This window comes from Notamacropus eugenii, chromosome 1, assembly GCF_028372415.1.
Source record: "Notamacropus eugenii isolate mMacEug1 chromosome 1, mMacEug1.pri_v2, whole genome shotgun sequence".
Taxonomy (NCBI): Eukaryota; Metazoa; Chordata; class Mammalia; order Diprotodontia; family Macropodidae; genus Notamacropus; species Notamacropus eugenii.
Window position 1 is genome coordinate 64030489 of NC_092872.1, and position 23770 is coordinate 64054258.

General features: G+C 35.3%; 1 protein-coding gene across 4 annotated transcripts in view; it reads right to left on the minus strand.

The window, feature by feature from the left end:
- The window catches only part of INVS (inversin), a 244110-nt gene that overhangs the window by 192419 nt on the left and 27921 nt on the right, over positions 1–23770 (minus strand). For all 4 annotated transcript variants that reach the window (XM_072604510.1, XM_072604503.1, XM_072604529.1 and 1 more), the window contains one exon: positions 13423–13589. In XM_072604510.1, coding sequence (XP_072460611.1) covers positions 13423–13589 — 167 coding nt within the window. The remainder of the gene's footprint in view (positions 1–13422; positions 13590–23770) is intronic.

Below are 23770 nucleotides of genomic sequence, written 5' to 3' on the forward strand. Positions count from 1 at the left end.
ACTCTTCTGAAAGAGACGAGATGGACTAAGCACGAAGAATAGGAGACATATTTTTGGACTTTATCAGAGCAAGAATGTGTTTTGCTTAAGTATGCAAATTTAATGCAAGGTTTTGTGGGTGTGTTTGTGGGGATAGTGGGAGAAGAGTCAAAGGGAGAGAAAATAAGCACTTGTTGGTTGACAAAAATAAAATATTAATTAAAGAAAGAAAAAAATGTTCATTAACTTGATTTAAATAGAGCCTGTGTTATATTTAGCCCCTCGGCACTTTCAAAGGAATCACAGTCTCTGGTAATAAAGGCTGATCTATGTGTCAGGCCATGGTGTGAAGAAAAGACTGTGAACTACACAGTCCTTACTACATAAGTCCTTGAGAAGGATTTATGGAAAAACATGGATAAATTGTGACCAGTGTGAGATGCCATAGAGAGTTTGTGATATGAATATGTGGAGGGAATTAATTCTCACACTGATGAAATCACTGTGAAAATTAGGGAAGTATTTCAATTTCCTGAATTTGGTTCTAATATACTTCAGCACTCTAGGGATTCACTAAACAATGTAATCATCAGCTGTTGAATTAAAAATGCACTAGTTATGTGACCAGGTATCTATATATAGCATCATTTCAGTTCATGCAAGTATATATTGAAACTTCAAGATCTGAAGATGTTTTTCTGTTTCATTTGGGCACATGGGACCACCTCTTTTGCTGAGATGATAGAGGGCTTTAGTTTTCATAGGTAAATGACATATTTAGAGTCTGGAGATAGAAGTTAAGACAACTGTTGAAATATGTCAAAGTTTGTACTTTATTATTATAACTTTTAAAAATAACATTGAAATGTTATAGTTTTTAATGTAGTGTATTTTGAAAAATCCTATCAATATATCCAATCATGTATTTTCCTTCTTACCTTTTGTTTCAGCCTCTTAAATGTTACTTCAGGGCTTAAGCTACTTTCCTTTGCACTAGGATTATTATTTTTTACTGTTTCTCAAACTTAATATCATGCCCTTTGTAAGCTTACAGCTAACTCCTCTCTCTTTTTCCCCTGGAATTTTTGCCCCTGGGAGATGAAAAACTCTTAGTTTTTTCAATTGACACCCTGGTACTCCCTTAAATCTTCCCGTATCTTATTTTCCTCCAGCTTAACCATGCCTTTTTCTCTTAACCTTTTCTTCCTGGTCTAATTCTTGAACATTTTTTTATTACTCCTGTTAATCTCTTCTGATATGTCCCCAATTTATCTGTCTGCTTCAAAATGTCATGCCCAAAGGAGATGTACATAGCCTCGGATCCTTACTGGATGTTGTTGGTCAAGAAGTTTCTTCTTTTAGAGGGCTTTTTTTTTGACAGACTACTTTTTCTGTTACTTATCTCCTCAGAGTCTATTCTGAACTAATCCAATATCTGTAGAGATGTCTTTTTATTCCAAATTAAAATCTTATTTCTGTAATCAATTTTTCAATTATCTTCCCTTTCCCCTATCATTCTTTAGGATCATTTGAATCCTAGTTTTAGAGATCCTATAGGTCACCCCTTTATTGCTCTTGTAAGATTCTGATTTGCATAAATATTACTTGGACTAAATAGAAAATCAGAAAGTATATTACACATTCAAATTAGACCACAGGAACGATATATAACTACAACAGATCATATTTTTTAAAATTATAATTAGATGCTCCAGGAAAAGTAGAGCAAAAGTAAGCAAAAATAGAAATAATAAGATTTCTGAGAAACTCGGGGTGGTACAGGAATCCCTTTACAACAGGAATATCAACAAAAAAATCCAGAAACTTTTATGAGCGAATAAAAAAGACAATGAATAAAGCAACATTCTGGTATTTTTTTAATATACTTAAGGAAACAAGGGAAAAAGCACTAAAAATGCACACTGAAAAATTATCAGAAATTATATCAGATACAGTGCCTTCAAACTATGGGAGATGATGAGATCATCAAATAAAATAGTATAGAGGGAGAACACAGTCCAGGTGAGAGTCTTGGGGGACCTTTACCATTAGCAGACATAACATGGATGAAAATACAGTAAAGGAGACAGAAGAACATTCAGACATTTGGAAGAGAAACAAGGGACCAGTATCATGAAAATACAGAGAAAATAGCTTATGAAGGAGAAGATGAGATCAGCAGTATCAAAGACTGCAAAAATGTCAAGGAGAAATAAGATTGAGAAAAAGTCATTAGATTTGACAAATAAGGGATTATTTGTAATTTTGGAGAGGATAGTTTTGGGTGAGTGTTGAGGTCAGGGAGTCAGGCTGAACAAGGAAATATGATAAAGGATAAATACAAACATGCTTTAGTATATATATACGTATACATATACATATATACGTGTGTGTGTATATATATATATATAGGTCATCTCTGGTATTTGATGGTGGTCAAGACAGCTTTCTTCTGTAGTTTGGGGAAGGAAACAGGTTAGATTTCTTTATGGGTTAAAAAATAAAAAGTTTTTAAATGGATGGCATAATCTAGTCTTTAATTTTCCATGAAACATTTCAGAAATGTTCTACCCTTTTCAATGACTTGTTCAGAACCATTAAGATGGAAATATGGTCCCATGAAAATTGAAAATTCAGCTTTCATAGAAGTAATGGCTAAATCTAGTCTGGAATTTTATCTATGGAGAATGTTAGGTTAAAATCCACCATAGCCTAAAGCTTCTTTAATTTTTATACCCAATGTGAGATAAATTTTCTAATTGAGTTGCATTAATCTTCTTGAAACTAAATGAATAAACTCCTCGGAGATTAAAGTCCTATTGAAGATTAAAATGCACTTAGTAAGACCAGTGAAGTTTTTTGTCCTCATTAATGAAGAAACACATTCGTGGAATTCATAGAACTAGATTGGCCTTACCTAGGGCAAAAACATTGATAATTTAGTATCTTCTGTGAAAAGACATGAAAGAAGTATGACTGATTGCTTTTTTTGGATTAAATTAGGAGTGTTAAATGAAAAACAAATCAGGTAACTCATTGAATAAACTAAGATTAATTTTATTTTTCATAGGTACCATTTTCATAGTTGCTTATACAAGTGCCAGTCTGATGCAAGAGAAATAAACCTCTGTTACAATAATTAGTCCAAACTCTAATCAGCACAGTTCAGAGTAAATTTTTTACATAAGCATGCTTTCAAAACAGATAAACCTATTTAATAAAAAGTGAATTTCTGATATTTGTTTATTTCTAATATAATAATGCTCACTTCCTCTTTAAATGACATGGAATTCAGAGTCTCCTAAAAAACCTTAAGAGATAAAATATAATATACAAAAATTGTGCTGGGATACTATCATCTATTATTTTCACCTTTGACTTTGATAAAAGTATAAAGAACACATGCACTAAGGTCATAGACAACTAATTAAATGGGATGGCCAATATGTTGAAAGATAAATTTGATTGTAAGTGACCAGGAAGTAAAAGAATAGTCATCAGAGGGGCACATAATGAATAGTATAAATCTAAAAAGGAAAAATAAACTGAGATATAGAATAACTACTTAAAGAGAAAAGAACCTAGGGACCATATTAGATCAGAAGCTTTTACTCAGAAAATAAGAATGATACGTAGCAGATAGTATAGCGAAGAAGCTACTGCACAGGTACAAATGGTGTATTTTGTATTGTATATATAAAAAGATGTAGGAAGTGGTTACATGCAAATGATTTTCACTTTATTTTTACAGAAAAAACTAGAGATAACAGTGTCTTCAATAGGTAGTCATTGTGTTAGCTGCAGTGACAGTAATAATTTAATATACTTCTTAAGGGCAAAAAAAAAAACCACTTGGATTTAGTATCAAATCTTGAATTTATAATTTCTTTTCTATTCCAATTGCAGCCATTCTAGTGTAGGTTCTCATTAATTCCCAAATGAATTTCTAAAGTAGCCTTGCAACTGGTCTAACTTTACTTTTTGTCTATTCTAAAAATAGAGTAAGCTTCCTGATATACAAGATTCATCATGTCACTCCTCTGCTCACGTTTCAATGGCTTACTATTAATTATTGGGTAAAATCTAAACTTTTTATCCTGGCATTCAAGGCCTTCTATAATCTGATGCCAATGTACCTTTTCATCCTTATCACCCCATATTCTTCTCAGGGCTCAGGGAAATTACGTCTCCAACATTTTCCCACCACTAAGTTTTTATTCATGGTTTTTCTTATCTTTGGAATGTTCCCTCCCAAGACCTCTCCACCTTAGCATTAGATCTGTTAAAATGCTTCTAGAACCTATTCAAATGCCCTCTCCTCCATCAATCCTTCCCGGATTCCCTTACTCAAAAGCTTCTCCTCTTACAGAAATTAGACTATGCATGGCCTTTTCCTTGTATATATACTTTTTTTAACTTGCCAAGATCTATTTTGTCTGATGTTACTAATAACAATAATATCATCAACTCACAATAATACAGCAAGTCGAGTTTCACAAAGGACTCTCTCCACAACCACCCCAGATGGTGCAGGTATTATTCTCAAGTGACAGATGAAGAAATTAAGTCTCACAAACTTGCTTCTGATCAAAGAGGTAGGAAATGTGGGAGCCAAGGCACAGACCTAGGTCTTCTATCCCCAAGTCCTTTGCAACATTAGGCTGCGGATTATTTATGTATCTATTTTATCTCTCCACTAGACTGAGCTCTCCATAACTTCCTCAGTTTTGTATCTTACCCTAGTGTCAAACTTGGAGTTTTGAATATAATAGGTTCTTGGGAAACATTAAGTTGAAGCAATTGCTTTGATATTATCTTTTATCTAATTTCATTTCTCCACAATTTCAGTTTTGTAAAAAATTATGGTACTTCATTTTATGGCAGTTTCTGATCTCTTGGACAGAATTGAGGGGGTCAAAGACTGACTGGATTTGAGGAAAACAATTAAGGTTTTTTAAAAAACTATGGTTTTTACAACTAGTTTCATTCTTCTCTTGTGGCACGATTAAAGGCAGGGGCTTGGATGCTGCTGCTGCTGCTGCTGGGGATGATTGAGTATTTACATAGGTCTCAAATTCTACAAAGTGCTTTACTGATGTTTTCTCTCTTGGTTCTCACCAAACCTTGTGAGATGAGTGCTTATTATGTTCTCCATTTTTCTGATGAGGAAAGTGAGACTGAGAGAGGTTAAATGCTTGAAGTATTTTTTGCACTCTGGTCTTCCTGTCAGCAAGTCCAACACTCTAAACACTGTACCACCCAAAGCCACCCTTGACACGGTGGCACCAACTTCAAGCATTTCCATGTCTTATTTGTGGAACTCTGACAATATATCTCCTTCTCCAGGTAGATTAATAACACAGGAATTCTGATTAAGAAACTAGGAAATTTATATTTTCTTTTAAAAATGTATGAATTATAAAACAACCAACAATAGGTCTAACAATGAAGTTACAGAATTACAGTCTTTGAATTTGAAAGATCTTAGATGTCTTCTAATTTAGTTCCTCACCCATATAAGCATCTCCCATACAGCCTAACTGCTAGTCATTCAGATGCCTCTGGAACATTCCCAGTTATAGGAAGCACACTGCCCCCAAAAGCAAGAACATTTCATTTTTAAAGATCTCTTTTGAAAGACCAATTTTTTTATATTGAGCCAAAATCTATCTTAGTTTCTTCTATGTTCTTATTCTGCCCCTGGAAATACACAAAGAGAGTGTCCTTTAAACACTTGAAGATGGTATCTAGGTTTCCCCCTCATATTTTTCTTCTAAGATAAATTCCTAGTTCTTTTAACTGTTTATCACAGGATTTTCCCTCCAGATGATTCATGACGCCTGTAACATTAACATGCTACAGTTTGCCAATTCCTGTTTTAAAACACAGTGCCCAGAATTGGACACAGTATTCCAGAAGTGGTCTTACTAGTTCAGAGCACATTAATGCAGTCCAAAAATACATTAGCTTTTTTACCCCTCCAGTCACTACACTGCTGGCTCTTATCGAACTCACAGTTCACTAAAATCCCCAGGTCTTTTTAAAGTAGACTTGTATTAGGCCCAGGCCCCCACCCCCAAGAACCTCCCCTAACTCTCTCCCCCCCCATCAAATGCAGTACTTGCAATTGAGCTTTTGACTCTGAGGGAATTATGCCTCACTGAAAAGCAAAATGGTGTCATCTCTTAGTTGATGGAGGTGTCTCCCCAATAAATGTTTATTTTCTCTGAAAACTAGCTAACTGAAGCAAATGAAGTTACACTTACTCACGTGCAATTTTAACTGCTGACAAGCTCAGGTTAGAGGTGGGAAAATCTGATCAGCAGTTAAAATATAACAATGAGGAAAATTTTGAAAATTACTATAATGAAAAACAAATTCAAAAGGAATCTCTTTGGAAGTGACCTACCAGACATAGCTGATTATAACATATAACTAGTAAATTCAGTAGTATAATATTTTAATGCCAGTTTCCTTTCATGTAGTCAACTAATGAAAAAGACTTTTTATAACCCTTCAATTAATCAGATATATCTAATTCAGATTCTATTATGTACAATCAATCTAATATTCCTATTGAATTTGCTAACTCATTTTAATGCTATTTTCAATTCTTTTGACTCCCCAAATCTAAGAACAACAAGGAGAAAAATGACATGTATTTGAAAAATCTTTTATAAATGGAAGCTTTATTTTTCAAAGAGGCTTTTAGGTGAATGTCTTCACTTTAAATAAATTTAGATGTTTACAATTTCAAGATTTGTTAAATCTCAGGGAAAAAAGCCACGACATTAATCTTTTAAAACTTGGATACAATAATGTTGCAATATGACTTTAGATTTTTTAAAAGCATGTAGAAAATGACTTACACATCTAACAGTGCAGAATACCTGGATAAATTATGTTATCTTGATTAAATATATTTAACATGAGTTAATATATTAATATAATTAGTTTAACATATAATGGTACTCTAAAAATATAAAGCATACAAACAAACATAAATAGACTCTTTATACAGAACAAAATCATCAGAAGTTGAACTATAACAAACTAGTTACATAAAAAAGAAAAAGGGAAAAAAAAAAAAGAAAGAAGGAAAACAGAGTTGATGATGGTAGGACTTCAGGCAGGCCTGGAAGTTGACATAGAATATTTTTCTAGGCCATTTAATTCCTTTGGTTCAAAACTGTTTTAATTTACCCTTCTCTTAACATACGAGATAACTAACGGAGAACCAGTGCTACCCACATCTCTACCCTCAAGATATTAGGAGGATCAGAGGAAAGCCTTCAGCATGTTGGATGAATCCCCTATGGAGAGCAGCTGGAAATCCATGAATAAGAATCTCACAGAATGAGTAAGTGTAGAAAGGTTGTAATCTGTGTCAGTGGACATAGCACACATGCCAACTGAAAGCAGAGAGCCACTGCAAGGAGATGAAATTTGGAGAACCAGAAAATTGTTTAGAAGAGTGGTGTCCAACTCAAAAAGAAAATAGATCCTTGTAAGCTACAAGTCAACTTTAAAAAACCCCAATTAACATTGTCCATGTTGTACTGTATTTATATTTATTTTTAACATTTCCAAATTACATTTTAATCTGATTCAGGCTGTACTCAGGAGCTTTGTTGTGGGCTACAAGTTAGACACTTCTGGTTTAGAATGATCGCTGAGGGGGGATATAAATCACTAAATTTGAAATGCTAAGGCACACTATTTACTTACATATTTTTCCCACTTCAGCAAAATGATGCAACCACCTTCTAGAATATTGAACCATTCCCACATTTCAAGTTTTTAAATAGGGAAAAAAAATATCACATGACTTGCAAATCATGTTAATGATTTTTTTTTCCTCATTTGTCCAGACCTGTGATTTCAATGGCACAAGAAAATTTCCATAAAGGAAAACCATTCGGATGAATGCAGATCTGCATGATGTTCAGTTGTTTTGGACTCTTCATGACCCCATTTGGGGTTTTCTTGGCAAAGCTATGGAGTGGTTTGCCATTTCCTTATCATCTTACAGATCAGGAAACTGAGGCAAACAGGGATAAGTGACTTGTCTGGGAAGTGTCTAAGGCCAGATTGAACTCAAGAAAATGAACCTTCCTGACTTTAGTCCTGGCACTCTATCCACTGAGCTACCTAGCTGTCCCTGTAACTGCTCTTTAATTTAAGAATCTCAGGGTACTGCCTGAGGTCACAGAGAAGTTAAGTAACTTGCCTAAGTTTAGGCAACCAGTATGTGCTATAGGTGGAACTGAAGTCAATGTCTTCCTGATGCTGAGGCCAGCTCTCTATACACTATACCTTGTGGTATCTCCTCGAAGAAATACTTCTAAATGCTATTAGGGTGATCCTCATACATAGAAATCCTTCTGAAGATGTTAAGATTTCTTCACTGGGAAAGACTAGGATGAAGAACACTCTTTCCACTGCACTTGATTTAGCAGTTCTCTTGTTTCGTAATAGTAGTATTATTATCACAAAAATGTGATCCTCAAGTAACCAAATTTTGCAATTATATACCAAAAATTCTAAATGGTCTCTGTTTTAGATAAGGTGATACCTGAAGATTAGGAAACAAATGAACCAGCTCTTATAAGAGCTATTGATTCTTCTGGAACAACACTGGTAGCAAATGAAGATAACTGCTGTCAGGGAGTTTTTACATTACAAAGATTATCCTACTGCTTACCCAGCAGACATTCTTTGAATAAGTCTCTTTAGGAGTCAGGTAATGGAATCTATGCATGGAATAAATCGATGAGGCACTATGTCTTGCAGTACTTACATATGGGTAGACATGTCTGAGGGAAAACAGATCATAAACTCTATAGTAACTTTAGTGTGTTCTTTATACTGATTGGAACAGAAGTATACAGATTTACTGTGGAGAATATGTATTGTCAAGCATCAAGGAACACCAACCTTATGTTTCCGTCTGAGAAGTGGTCTGGGCCAAATCCTGGTGCCCATGTGAAGCTTGACTCACTATTTGTTTGAGATTTTTGTGATCTCAATGATACTAGTTAAGCATCCTAGGGATAGAGTTTCTCTCTCTTCTTGGTGACAATCATCCCTACAGTGTCACCAAAATCCACTTAAATATGTGCTTGTCTTTCCCTCTCCCTCCCCTCAAAGTCCTTGAGTTTTGATTTGATTTTTTTTAACTATAAAGGCAAAAAGTCAAATAAATAATTTTCATGATCTTCCTGAAAGAGAACTATCGAAGGAAACAGAATCCTTGGAATATTATTTAAAGTTCACTCAGAATGGCCAAATTCACAATGGAAACTAAGCTTCCTAGTCTATACTACAATCCTATGCAGTGCTTAAGAGGAAGCCTTTAGGTTGCATGTGGCATAGCTGCCATCTTAATGGAGAGAGACAAGACCTTCACCTCTAAATTAAGTGTCAAATTCCGACTGCTATCCTGCAGTCCAACAAATGTTTTCTGGCATCTGGTTGTTGTTGTTCTTTTTTTTTTTTTTTTAACAATTCCAAGTGATAATTATGCTAATAATAATCATTGGTCACTGTCCTTTATAATAAGTTACACATATGATGCATGTACATGGTTGATTACATAAGAATGCTCATCACTAAATCCCCCCTAGATGGTTATTTTATCCTATGAAATCCTACAAACTATACAGAGTGGTCAAGTATTTACTTTGTGTACTGATAGGGCACATATCAAGGAAGTAGTATTACCAGGAAGAGGTCTTATATCATATGATGCATTAGACCAAGAGTTTTTAACCTTTTTTTGGTGTCACATACCTATTCCTAGAATAGTATTCTTAAATGCACAAAATAAAACACATAGGATTGCAAAAGATTCACACAGATTTACTCCAATCATTTTGAAATAGAATTAACATATTTGTTAAAAAATCCAAGTTCAAGGACCATAGGCTAAGAATTCCTCGAACAGAGGCTAAACAAGGAGCACAGGCACCCTAAGTGATGATAAAGCAGAAAAAGTTAATAGATATTTTAGAATATTAAGAACAAGGTTGAGTGTTTACTGAGGAAGTTATATCCACTTGGTAGACCTGAGGTCTTACTCTCCTAATGGATCTCTATTAGTAACACCAAGAATGACAGCAGAAATTAGCATTAATGAGGAATACAAAATTTAAAGGCACAGTTCCCCAAAACTGCTGCACACAGGAGTCCCAGCAAAGAGACACTGAAAAAGGTAGTTTACCATGGCAGTTTCCAGAGAGAACCAAGCATGATGTTTCAAACTTGAAACGCAGGAGGAATGGGAGCAGGGAATCACTGCATTTATAGGGTTTGCCAAGGTAGTCAATGTTTGTATATACTGTAAGTTCAAGCTAATCTATTTGCTGGAAAGGAAAGTGTCAGGGCTTACGAAATGTCTTTTTATGCAACAGCTTATCTGGGAGGATATAAGTGAAAAGAAATAATCCAGGAAGAAAGCCATAAATAAAAATATTCTAAGAAGGTAGAGCAGAGTAAAAAACCTGTGTTGAAAAGGTTAGCGAGTAGAAGAATTTGTCATAAGAAGAATAAATTGTACTAATTAAGGTATGTAATGGGAGCATCATGACATAGGAGTTTTCTCTGTATTTGGTGAATCAATGTCTTTTGAAGTAATAGCATCCTATGGACCAAGAAACAAGCAAAAATATTCACAGGAACAAGTGAGGATGAAGACTCCTGTTAAAAGTAGAATCAAGGATATTCACATTGGTACTTGGTGACTCCTTGCTCAAGGGACAGGGATGGTTGTATATGGACTAATATGAAAAAATGTTTTCTTTTTGAAGTATGTAACCAGATATGATAGAGCTCATTTCAAGATTCACCTAACCCAAAGACTATTACTCACTCCTGAGTCATATGGGAATGATACCACATGAAGAAGTTTGCAATATATCTCTAGTGCCCTTTAGGTTTTGAGTAGGAAACTGAAAATTTAGGGGTATAGGGGGCATTTTCTTCTTCCAGATGAACTTTATAGCTTTGAAAGGGAAAAAGTCACAGTATTCAAGGATAGGATTTAGGGTGTTAGGGTTTTATTTCTTTGTATCATATAATACCCAAATGATGAACTCTTGGCAAAAGATCAGATACTTCTTATATAGATCATTTAGGTGGGAATCATCCTACTTGTCAATCTAAGAATTTATAATAGTGAAAAGAGGAAATGATAGATATAATCATATGTGCATCTTAAACTTTCAGTAGTTAGATTTCAAAAAGTTCACAGATAAGGTAGATATGATTCCATGGTGAGATGTCCATAGCCATTCAGAGATGGTCATCTTCTTGGAGGGTACTCCTTGAGAATAGTGGGGAGCTATCCCATGAGGCTAATATAAAGAAAGCAAAATTTAGGCCAATCTCTTATGCCTAGACATAAGAGTAATTATGTTGCTAGAAAATTGAAGTGTTATAAATTATCTAAGACTCTTAGTGAAAAGTCAGATTTCTCCCTTTCCCACTTTTCCCCTTCCCATTCCACCAGGATCTGCTATTTTCTGCTTGATCTAGATCCTGTCTGTTTACCTTTCCCTTTATCACTGTAGTCCTCTGGTATGAACTCCCATTTCTAATTTGGACCTTACCCCCAGCTGGATTATCTATTTGCTAAGCAAACTAAAACTTAGGGTAACCAAATGGCTTGACCCATGCTTCTCCCAGCTGTTGTCTCCAGCTTGAGAATATCAGACTGTATCACGACAATTTCTAAGCCTAGTCCACTATAGGTCTCATCCCTCTATCAAAAGTGATTCATTATGGCAGAAATTATAAAAAGGAATATGGTACCAGAGTAATGGCCTTTTTAAAATGAAATTTTGATCATAAAATGAAAAATAAGGGAGAAAAAAGGGAGAAGGAATATCTGGGGGAAAAACTAGTCTAGGTTAAAAAATAACATGTACAAAAGATAGGAAGAATAAGACATAATCAGAGACCAATAAAAGAGTAAAATCTAAATCTATTAGAAAGACATTAGGAAGGCTAATGTCAAGAATGAACAGAGATTTAACCCAAAAAATGCTTAAAAAGGGACCCCTTTTAAAGCAGTTTTAAAGATAAGAATAAGTAATGTTAATAGTTGATTATAAAGCAGAGTTACTCAACTTGTATTATCCTTCCCAATTAAGAGAATGATATTCAAACTGGAAAGGGTAGAATAAGCATAAACCCTAAGAGAAGTAAAGATACACAAAGACTATAGCCACAATTAAATATTCAGATCTCTTGATCAAACTAATTACATTGCATGATACTGAAAACCTTTTTTTATATATCACCATAGAACCACTAATTAGTCATCTTTGAGGAATGGAGGCTGGGAGGGATTTCAGAAGATAGAGCCAGACTGCTGGGATCATGAAGAGTAGATAGGCAACAATGTAAAAGATGAATTAGGTGTGACAATTTGTTTTGCTAATTTGTAATTAATTAAAAGAAGATTCTATTGAAGGGGACAAGAGTTGTTAAGAAGTAAAGGTTATATTTAAAAAAGAGTGCAAATAAAGCATTTTTTTAAAAAAAGGATTAGAGAAGACCATTGCGCCAGTTCTGAAATTTGTACCAGTTGTCTAAAATTTGAAAGCCTACTCATTAGATTTAATATAACTTAATGGAGAGGCAGTATGGCATAGATGATAGGGAGCTGGTCTCAGAGTCAAGTTCTGAGTCTGATATATACCAACTATATGACCCTGGATGAATCACTTAGACATTTAGTTACCAGCAGCACTTTAAGACCATAACTTATATGACAGGTGCCAAGCTACATTTCTAAGGGGAGTTTCTCCACAAGGCAACCTCCATGACAATGAAATTAGGGTCCAGTGCAAAAAAAAAAAAAAAAAGGAAATGATTCAACATTACCATTAATTTTTTTATCACAACTTACTTTCATTGTTTACTTTCCTATCATTACCAAAATTCTACTTGATAGTTGAATAGAGAAACAGATTTTAAATCAATTTGTAAGTCAATGGGATTTGGGGAAAATTATTTTTTTAAAATATCTAGACATTAATATTTAGTATTAATATTTAGACATTTTCTTGTCTATGAAAACAAGACTGGATTGTGTGAATTCTAAAGTTGATTTTGGCCCTAAAATTCTGTAATCCTATGGTCATTGAGAAAATGCCATTAAACAAAGTTAATATTCTCAGTTTAAAGAGAGAATGTAAGGTTTTCTAATTCTATCAAATTATTTTTCTTCAGTCCAACCTAGTAATGGGAGTTTAGCTTATGGAACGAACACTTTACAAATACACAATTGATTAGTAAAACACATGTAAGCATAAGTCTACAGCTAAGATTATTATTTCTAGGCAGCACAGCTAATAATATAACACTGAGGTGGTTGAATGAACTCAGTAATAAGTACCACATGGACTGTTTAGGCTTTAATAGGATGTTTCTCCTCACCTTTTGCGCTGCAAGATGGAGTGCTGTTCTCTGACTGTGATCAGCTTTATTAACATCTGCTCCTGCCTTCAGGAGGGCATCTGCACAATCGACGCGGTCAGCCAACACACAGTACATGAGAGGGGTTCTCCCAAACTGATCTTCTTTGTCTTTCAGGTCACGGTTTCCTAAAAGGAAAAGGAGTGGATTGTCATGAAATGACTGTTCTCAAGAGAGCATATGGTTTTTCAATACCTTTAACTTATTAAAGTTATCATATTGGTCACATAATTAGCAAGACAATGAAATAAGTGCTTTGTGAAAACCTCTTTCACCCAGAACTTTCACAAGAAACTGTGCGCCAGAGCTAATTACAGCTCTTTCTACAAGACAGTATAGAATTCTGCTTTACCCTTCCCAACCCAAGATAAAAATCTCATAAAATGACAATGAAGAATTTTAATTCTCAGAGTGATCACTCATCATCCCAATCCAAAATGATCATTTATGTCCATGGCAATAAGCGCGAAAAACCAACCAACCAAACAAACAAAAAAATACCTTGCAGTTCTGACCAAAAGTCTTTGGGTTGGATCAGGTCTTTGCAAGCAACAAGGTTAGCAGAAACCTAGGGAAATTTTATAAAATAACTTCTGTCTGTTAAAATTGTGTAACCTTGAATTTATGTGTGCCATCTCCAGGCGTACTAGCTATGGTGTGTCTGTATTCTGGTAGAAAAATGATAATTTCCAGATTGTCAAATGTGCCATATGAGTTTTGCTTAAAAGTACTTTGGCTAATCTAATATATATATAATTCATAATAATTTAATAATATATTATAGATAACATTTATAATTAATTAAATTAAAATTTAATATTAAATTTAATAAGTGAAGCAAGTCTTTAACTTGTGGGAAAGGACCGTGGAGTATAGTGAAGCAGGAATTCATTTCTCCCACTTACTCCATGTAAAGCATCTGCATTTCTACATATTACCGACAAAAGTGAGCAGAAAGAGACAGAAAGAGAAATTCTATTTAAAGTAATTATAGAATTTATAAACTACATGGAAGTATCTACCAAGATAAAGAGGAACTATATGAATATTACTGCAACTACAAGTAACAGTAACAAGATAACAGTAACAAGTCTTTACAGTAACAAGGATAGCCTTAAATAATTAGAGAGATTAATTAATTTCTCCTGGGCAGGCTGAGTTAATGTAATAAAAATAACAATATTATTTAATATACTTATATTCTGTGTAACTAGAAGCAATTAACAAAATTCATCTGAAGAAGTAAATCTTCAAGGAAATAGTGAAAACAATTGGGAAGGAAGGGGACATAGTAACAGATCTCAAACGAGGCTACAAGGCAGTAATTATCAAAATTATTTGGTGCTGACGAACAAAAAGTCAGTCAGTGGAACCCAGCACAGAAGCAAAAGAACACAGTAGCAATAAACCCAAAGATCACATTTACTGAGGTAAGAATTAATTATTTGATAAAAACTTCTGGAAAGTTGTTTGGCAGAAATTGGGTTTAAGCCAACATATAACACTATATACTAAAATAAACTCTACATGGATACATGAGACATGTGTGATATCATAAAGCAAATTAGAGAACAAAGGAAAAAACAACCTTTAGATCTAGAATGGGGAAGAGTTCATAAATAAACAAGAGAGAGAGAGAGAGGATCACAGAAGATAACACTAAAAATTTTCATTATATAACAATTTTTAAAATTTTTCAACAAACAGGTAGACCAAAACTAAAATCTGAAGAAAAACAAGTTATTAGAAACAAACTTTGCAATAAGTTTCTCTGATAAAGATCTCTTAATCCGATATATATTAAGGAATTGATTGAAATTTATGAAGTTTAAAGTTGTTTCCCTATAGATAAATGGTGGATATGCACAGTCATATTTCAAAGGAAAAAATCTAAGCTACCAACAGTCACATTAAAAAAATGATCCAAATCACTAATAATTATGGAAAAATAATTAAAGCCACTCTGAGGCCCGGTTCATATCCATCGGACTGCAAAATGACTAAAAAGAATAATGACAAATGTTGCAGGGATTATGGAAAAATAGGTGCATTATTAACTACGCTGTTGGTCAAGTTGTGAATTGGTCTAGCCATTCTAAAAAGCATTTAAAAATTACTTCCTCTAAATTACTCAGCAGCATATACTCTTTGACCCAGTAATACCACTATTAATCCTATACCTCCAAAGAAATGAAAGAAAGAGAAACAGGTCTGATATACAGGTGTCCCCAAAGTCTTAGTGAACTTTCCAGCTATTCAAGCTTTTGTACACAGCATCTAAAGCAGTATAACAAAATACAGACACGCATTTTGTGGAAATCAAGAATAGGAAACTAATGGGAGTTCAACAACTGGGAAAATGGCTAAAACAATTATAGTATACAAATAGAATAGAATATTATTGTGCTGTAAGAAATTATGAAAGGGATGGTTTTAGAAGAACCTAAAATTTGTAAGAACTGATGAAGAAATGAAGTGAGCAAAATCAGGAGAATGATTTACACTATCACAACGCTATTATAAAAACAATTTTGAAAAACCTGAGAAATCTCCTCAGCACAATTACCAACCATGACTCTAGAAGACCACTGCTGAAGAATACTACCCACCCCCTGACAGAGGGATGATGAATTAAATATGTACAATGAGACATACATTTTTGCACATGGTCAGTGTGGGAATTTGTTTTGCTAGATATTTATTTCTATGCTTTTTCCCATTTTTTTCCTCCCAGTAGGGGGAGCAGATAGGATAAAGAAAAAAAATTGAAAAATAGTTAAATTTTAACATATTCAATTTATAAATAAATACTTCCTCACTATAAAGTTCTTTCTAGATGTGGAAAGAAAGAGAGAGGGAATACGTATTTATGTAATGTCCCATAGTATGGGGGCACAGTGGATGGAGAGCTGGTCCTAGAATCAGAAAAGTTCGAGTTCAAACCCAATTTCAGACACTTAATAACCGTGACCTTGGGCAAGTCACCTGTTAGTCCAAGTTTCCTCATGTGTAAAATGAACTGGAGAAATAAATGACAAACCACTCCAGTATCTTTGCCAAGAAAACCTTTGGGGTCCCAAAGAGTGGCACATGAATGAAATGACTGAACGACAGTGCCTACTGTGTGTGAGGCAAGGAGCCAATAACTTTACCACCTATTATTTGATATGTATCTGAATGAGGGAAACTATCAATATTTAATCCAACATCTAGGAAAACAATATCCTCCATGAAATTTTTTCCTGCTTTATTTAAAAGCCTAAATTACTTTCTCTGAGAAATCTGGGTAAAAGCTGTGTGCATGGGGGGCGGCAGTAAGAATAGAACTAGAGTGGTGACTGAATAGAGGAAGCAGGCCTCTGAATAATCCATTTAAGAGAAAAACCTTCTGGGGCAGCTTAGGGTAAAGTGGATAAAAAACATTGACCGTGGAGTCAGGAGGACCTAAATTCAAATTCAGCCTTGGACACTTATTAGTTGTGGGAGCCTAGGTAAATCATTTAATCCCAACTGACTCCCCCCCCCGCCCCCAAAAAAGGGCAGAACCTTCTCCCTCAATCCTTGGCCCAAGTCAGGTAAACTAGTCATTTTCATTTGTGTCTTGCCTCTGGACTCTGATGACACTGGAAGAGAGACTGAGGATGACAGTTTTGCACAACTCTGCCTCACTGAAATCCAATTCATAACAAGTCAAGATATCATCCGTCATTGGTAATGTCATTGGTCCTCTTCAAAAATGAAAGAAAAACAACACAGAACATTGAAAGATTAAATCACCTGCAGACAGTAGGGAGTAACCCTGAGCAGCAGTTGCCCCGATCCAAGACACAGCAGCTTTTATTATGCATTCTTAATAAATGCCTTTGCTAAGAGAAAAATTGCAATCACCAGATGAGTCTTAATGGAAAGCACACCGGTAGAAGCTCTATAGTGTTATGACATATTATAGAAACTTGAGAAGTCATCCCCTTGGGGACCCAACCTCAAACTGTATCAAATTGGAGGGGGAGCTATAGAAGCAAATGCAGATTTGGCCCAGGAAGGAAGGACTGGGAGAAGCTTGTCCAGCAGAACAATGGGATTTGTTGCTAGCAATGATGTGGAAATCAAATGTGGAAAACCCAAAATAAAAAACAATGCACTTTCTCCTGTCAAATGTGAAGAGGTAGGCTTACAAGCCACACAGGAAGCTGTTTTCTCCCAAACACTAAACTGTTGCACTGGAGGAGGGCATTTTGGCCTGGACTGTGAAAAGGAAGATAAAAATGTCTGAGGTCAGATCTGAAAACTTCAGACATCCTCTTTAGTCCCAGAGATGCAATCAGCTCAGCAATGACACAAGAAATTTGAGAATTGATTAGCTTAAGGAAAAAAACACCTGGATATCCCCAAGTATCACTAATATATATTCAAGGGTGAAGCACCATGATAACAGATGTACCATCCAAATGCTGCAATAACATAGATGAAAGGATAGAAGATCAATTAAGACCCTGAAGTCAGGAGGACCCAAGTTCAAGTCTGGCCTCAGCACTTGACACTAGCTATGTGACCCTGGGGCAAGTCATTGAACCCCCATTGCCTTGAAAAAAATCAATTAAGGAAAGTCTCTAATACAACAGGTAGATGAGTTAAGCTAGATTTACAAAAAGATACCACTAAGATGAAAAAGTTGAAGGATGTATTCACACTGAGGATATTACAGACTCAAAGTACTTACATACAGAAGGACTAGTATGTGGATAGTAACCTTGATAGCATGGGAAGATGAACCTTTTAGCTGACAGAGGAAGAAACGTTTATTTTTAAAGTAGCTTTCCTAATTAACTGAGGCTCTTCACCAATCCCTGTTTATTTTTAAACAGAAGCTGACAGAGTTGGATGGATTTGTAAAAGAGATAAACCATTCTTTCATTCTACAAATAATATGGTCATACATTTGAGTCTTTGAGCTGAAGACCTGTATGCATTTGATAAAAAGCTAAAATCTTGGATGAAGTTATAAGAGTTAAAATAATTCATTCAGCAAACATATTGTGGTCACATTTGTGTAAGAGTAATGTTAACACTTTACCACGTGGGCATATTTTTTCCTAGTAATCAAGTAACTTGGCGTGTTCAAAAAATGAGACTGCATTAAAACTTAGTAAAGTTTTCAAAACGGAATTGCTTCTATAGGCAACAGGTATAAATTAAATGGGAGAGCAGAAGTCTATAGCTATGAATCTAGAATATGAAAACATTTATTTTTACCAATATCACTGTATGTATATTATTTATCCATATTTATGTACATGTCTACTCTATGTGGGAAGCTAGGCAATGCAGTAGATAAGGTGAAGTCAGGAAGACATCTTCATAAGTTCAAATCTGGCTTCAGACACTTGCTAGCTGTGTAAGGCAAGTCATTTAACCCTATTTGCCTCAGTTTCCTTATCTGTAGAAGAAGTAAGAGAAGGAAAAGGCAAATCACCTCAGTGTCTTTGCCAAGAAAACCCCAAATGGGGTCAGACACAACTGAACAACCACTGTATATACACATAGGTAGTATATATGTATACACACATACTGGGTAGCAAATATTAATTTGGTTTTGGAGATTTAAATGCTTTAAAAGGGGTAACTGAAATGAATATATATTATATAGTTTTCACTTCTAATGCATTTATCACAAATTATTTTATAGTTATGTAAATGCAATAAACATTATTAAGTGAAAAATAATTTATTAAGTACCTTGCTAAATGTGGAGGCTAAAAACAGAAAAAGTGAGAATCTTGCTTTCAAGGAACTCACACTCCAGTTGGAGTGATAAATAAAAATTTTAAATTGCTAGACAGATGGAAAAGTTCAGAAGTCATGAGGTTCATCAGCAAGGTGGGTACTGAAAATTCACCAGTTAAACAGATAAAAGATGGATCTGTAGGGCATAGAGGTAGGGCAAAGGGTAAGGTCTGACGGTTCTCCATCTCACCACAACTTATTGACTTTCACCTCATTGAAGTTGTTCGAGCGAGTTAGTTTCTCAGATGGGTTCTGGAGTAGGCCAGGATGGGAAAAAAGGAGGGGAATAGTAAAAGGAGAAGGTAAGGAAAGGGAAAAGTGTCCCTTGTGATATTATATACTATTTTCAAAGCACTAGAAATACAAAGACAAAATTTAAAACTGTTCTGCTCTCAAGGAGTTTACATTCTACTTCCTATAAAGACCATATCTCCCACTAGATTACATAAACTACAAGAGCAGAGATCATGTCTCAGACTAGTGTTTGGTAAAATAATGCTCATGTAGTTGGTGCATAATAAATGTTTGTATCTGAATTGAACCAACTTGGTTTTAAAAATCATTTAAAGCTTCTGGCCATTTGTTTGGAAATAGTGATTAAAATGACAACTTTAGTGATTTCCACTGTTCTTTCAGAGGAAAAAGTATGAAATTTTCAGCAACTAAGTCATGTAATGGATACATACATGAACTGGACTTTGACTTAGGTAAATCTGTATTTAAATTCTGCCTTATATGCTCACTAGCTATGTGAACCTGGCTAAGTCAACCTCTCTAGGTTTTAGCAGCTCCCACCTATGAAATGGGAACAATAATCTCATCTATCTCATCTGGTTGTCGTGAGATCAAGTAAGATAACGTATAACTAAAACAGGCTGCTGGGGAGGGACTGAACAATGGGGCCTCAGTCCTGATCATGTGCAATTTGCTCTGGCTGGTGTCAATGCATATGGAGCCTTAATATATTCCATATAGACACTAGGGGTTCTTATTCCAACTTCCACTTGTACTGGCAAACTGGGTCTCCATATTATAGCTGGCTACATCTTTCCCATGAGAATCTAGGATACCCTAAGGGAATAAATGTCTTATGTCATTTCATGACTTCAGAGTGTGAGTAGGTCTTCTATGGCAATTGATGACTTTGTTGAATCTTCACAACTATTTTTGAGCATGTATGGTCCATTCTTTCTTGCTTGTATGTGAAGTGAAAATCCTTCTCCAACAGTTAATATTAAGGAGAAAGGCTCTCTTTCCTGATGGCAGTGGAGGAAAGACATGCTGTGAGCCTTTGGATGGAGAAAGGCTTTCTCTCCTCACCTGGATCAATATGCAGATTTAAACTCAATACTGTTTGCTCTGATTTGTAGGGATGAGTTTGGTGGTAACAGAGCCATTTCCCCTGACACTGGCAAGTAAGCTCCTCAGATTGTGGTTAGCCATAGATTTCCCTCCTGATCCTGGGGATAGTCTGAGGGACAGTGGGGCTTTTAGAGAGGAGGGCAGGGCTCTCCATCATCAATGATGGCAAATAAAGGATTTGGTTAGTTTGGTAACAGGCAGAAGGATAGAACCCTCAGTGACCAGTGCCTGCCTTAAGATGTAAATCAGTTTGTCAGCCTTAGAGCAGTATATGAATGATTGCTGCTGTTGCTAATACTATCGTTAATATTCATGATGAATGCCGACATGAAAAATAATCCGATCAAATGAGGGTAGGTTCCCAATTGCCACCTACAAGCAATCAACAGAGACAAAGGTAAACACGATGCCTACTTGTGGATCCCTGCTTTCTTCGGAAAGACTAACAAGAGGCAGGGCACAAAGCTTCCCAGTTCCCAGGATCTGGCAAACTGTCCACCCAAAGTCTGCTGTCATTCTCACTGACAACTTGATGCAGTGAACAAAACAAGCAGCTGTGTCATCACATCATCACTGATGGGCTTTAGATGTTCTTTCTTTACTAGGCATCACTTCTTTTAAAGGAGTCACCAGTTACCATTTTTTCCCCCACTTCTATAATTCCTGTTCTTCCTTTTTCTTACATTCCTCAATGTGCAGGCATGTTGCCAGCTTCCTGCCCAGCAAGCTTTTATTAAGAGGTGTGGCTTCTGCCAGGCATAAAATCACTACTTGCGTGCTGCCCAAGAGTCTACATAGGCATTTGCATTAGCATTAAGTGTCTGAAAAATTCATATATGTTGTAGGGGCAGAAATTAAAATGAATATAATAAAGGAGTTTCTAAAGACAATTATAGTGAAGTTAAATAAGAAATTGACAGAATTTTAACTAAATTTAATGAACAGAAATTGAGTTCAGACTCTTAAAATATTCTTTTGTTAATGATAGGACATCAGTTATGAAAAATCTTATGCTCCCAGTATAAATGTTGTGTCCATCTCTCTGTGACCCCATTTTGGGGTTTTCTTGGCAAAGATGCTGGAGAAGTTTGCCATTTCCTTCTCCAGCTTATTTTTACACATGAGGAACTGAGGCAAATAGGGTCACACAGCGAGTGTCTGAGGCCCGATTTAAACTCATGACCTAGCTTCATTTGATCAGATTCTTTTTCATGTCTGCACTCATTATTAATAATAATATTGATAGCAGTAATCACAGCAACAGCAGCCATCATTTATAGACCGCTTTAATCAAGAGTCTTCCTGTTTCCAAACCCAGTGCTTTATCCACTGTCATGCAGCTGCCCATAGGTAGCAGTTGCTTTACCCCTAAAAGAACTATAAGGAGAGGCACTTTCTCCTGAAAGCCTTCCTTGAGGGTCCCCTTCTCCCCACCCAATGCCCTTCCTTTGCTGATTTTCCATAGAATGCTCTGTAATTCTCTATTGTAATATTAGATACTGCTGCTGTCTGTGCATGTGCTTTACCAACCCTTGTAAAGACTCATGAAAGCAGAGACATTTCATATAACATTCTATCTCCTTGACTACCTAGCACAGTGCTGTGTGCTCACTTAATATTTGTTTAGCATGTATGTCAATATTTATTTTTATTGTTTCCAGTTATGTCAGACTCTTTGTGATCCCCATTTGAGGTTTTCTTGGAAAAGATACTGGAGTGATTTGTCATTTCTTTCTCCTGTTCATTTTACACATGAGGAACTGAGGCAAGCAGGGTTAAGTGACTTGTTTAGGGTCATACAGCAAACAAGTGTCTGAGTCTTCCTGATTCCAAGCCCAGAGCCCTATCCACTGTACCACCTACTTGTCCAATCAGTATTTATACCTATATTGTTAAATGCTTTTGTATCCACATATTCACAACCTTCATTACTTAAGAACAGTGTATAGGGAAGTTTTCTGGCAAAAATCTGTTCAATTAACAAGGTAAATACAGCACCAGACTCCTTAAAAAGGGAGTTGAATGAAAAGGGAGATAGGCTGATACAAGTCTCAATTGACACAGTAGTCACAAAAGAAAAAAAAAAGTAAAAGTAACTATTACTAAATTGTTACATTATAGTTCATGAAGGATTGGAAGGCACTTTAGATAAAAACAAATTGTATAACATCTTATGTAAAAAGCAGTGTGGAGTCAGGAAGACACATTCATATTCCATCTGAGACAGAAGAGACCTTAAGGGTTATTCCTCATCAAGCCAAAGGTATAAGGTACATTGGGAACAAGGTGAAATCTGAGCTCTTTGAAGGGAGGGGTTATTTTGTTTTTTCTTTGCATCGCCAGCATCTTGTACATAGTAGGTACTTAAATGTTTGATGCATTGAATTTCAGTGCAGATGGAGTACATAGACAAATGATTCTGAATTTTCAAAAAAATGGAAGGTACCAATATTTGCTAGTCATTGTGGACTCATTTTCTATTACCCTTCTTGGCTGCAACAACTAAATTTATATACTCTAAAGATGTTGCTTTAAAAGTTATACACCAGTTGGGCACCTCTAGAGAAACTGGTTTGGTCTGTGATATTATACAGGTTGATTATGTCCCTAGGTCTTTGTGGACCATTCCAGCTACAAAGCAACAGTTGTACATCTCCCATTATCCTAGAACATAAAAAAAAGTGCTCTAAAGAAAACAATTTATCAATTTTACAATGAATAGAAAAATTGTTCTTTATCATTGTTTCAATTAAGCAAAATAATAATACTAACATTTTTATGGTGCAGTTTTGCAAAGCATTTTACATATATACATGTTATTTATATTCATATGTATACATACACATTAAAGTTTCTTATTTGATTCCCCACAACCTTAGAAGATCGGTGTTATTAATAATAACATCCCTGCTTTTTTCCCCAGAAGAGGGAAGTGATAGAGTGGTGACTTACCCAAGGCCACACAGGTGGGGAGTATTTGAGGTAAGATTTGAATTCAGGTTTTCCTAGTTCTAAGTCCAACACTATTCACTATACTACATAACTTTCTCTAACACTAGATTGAAAGCTGGCATCTAACTAGGTTTCACGTGGATGGAAGATATCTGTAAATCCCCTACCAGTGACATTAGAAATAATGGATATTGGGTTAACGTTAACACAA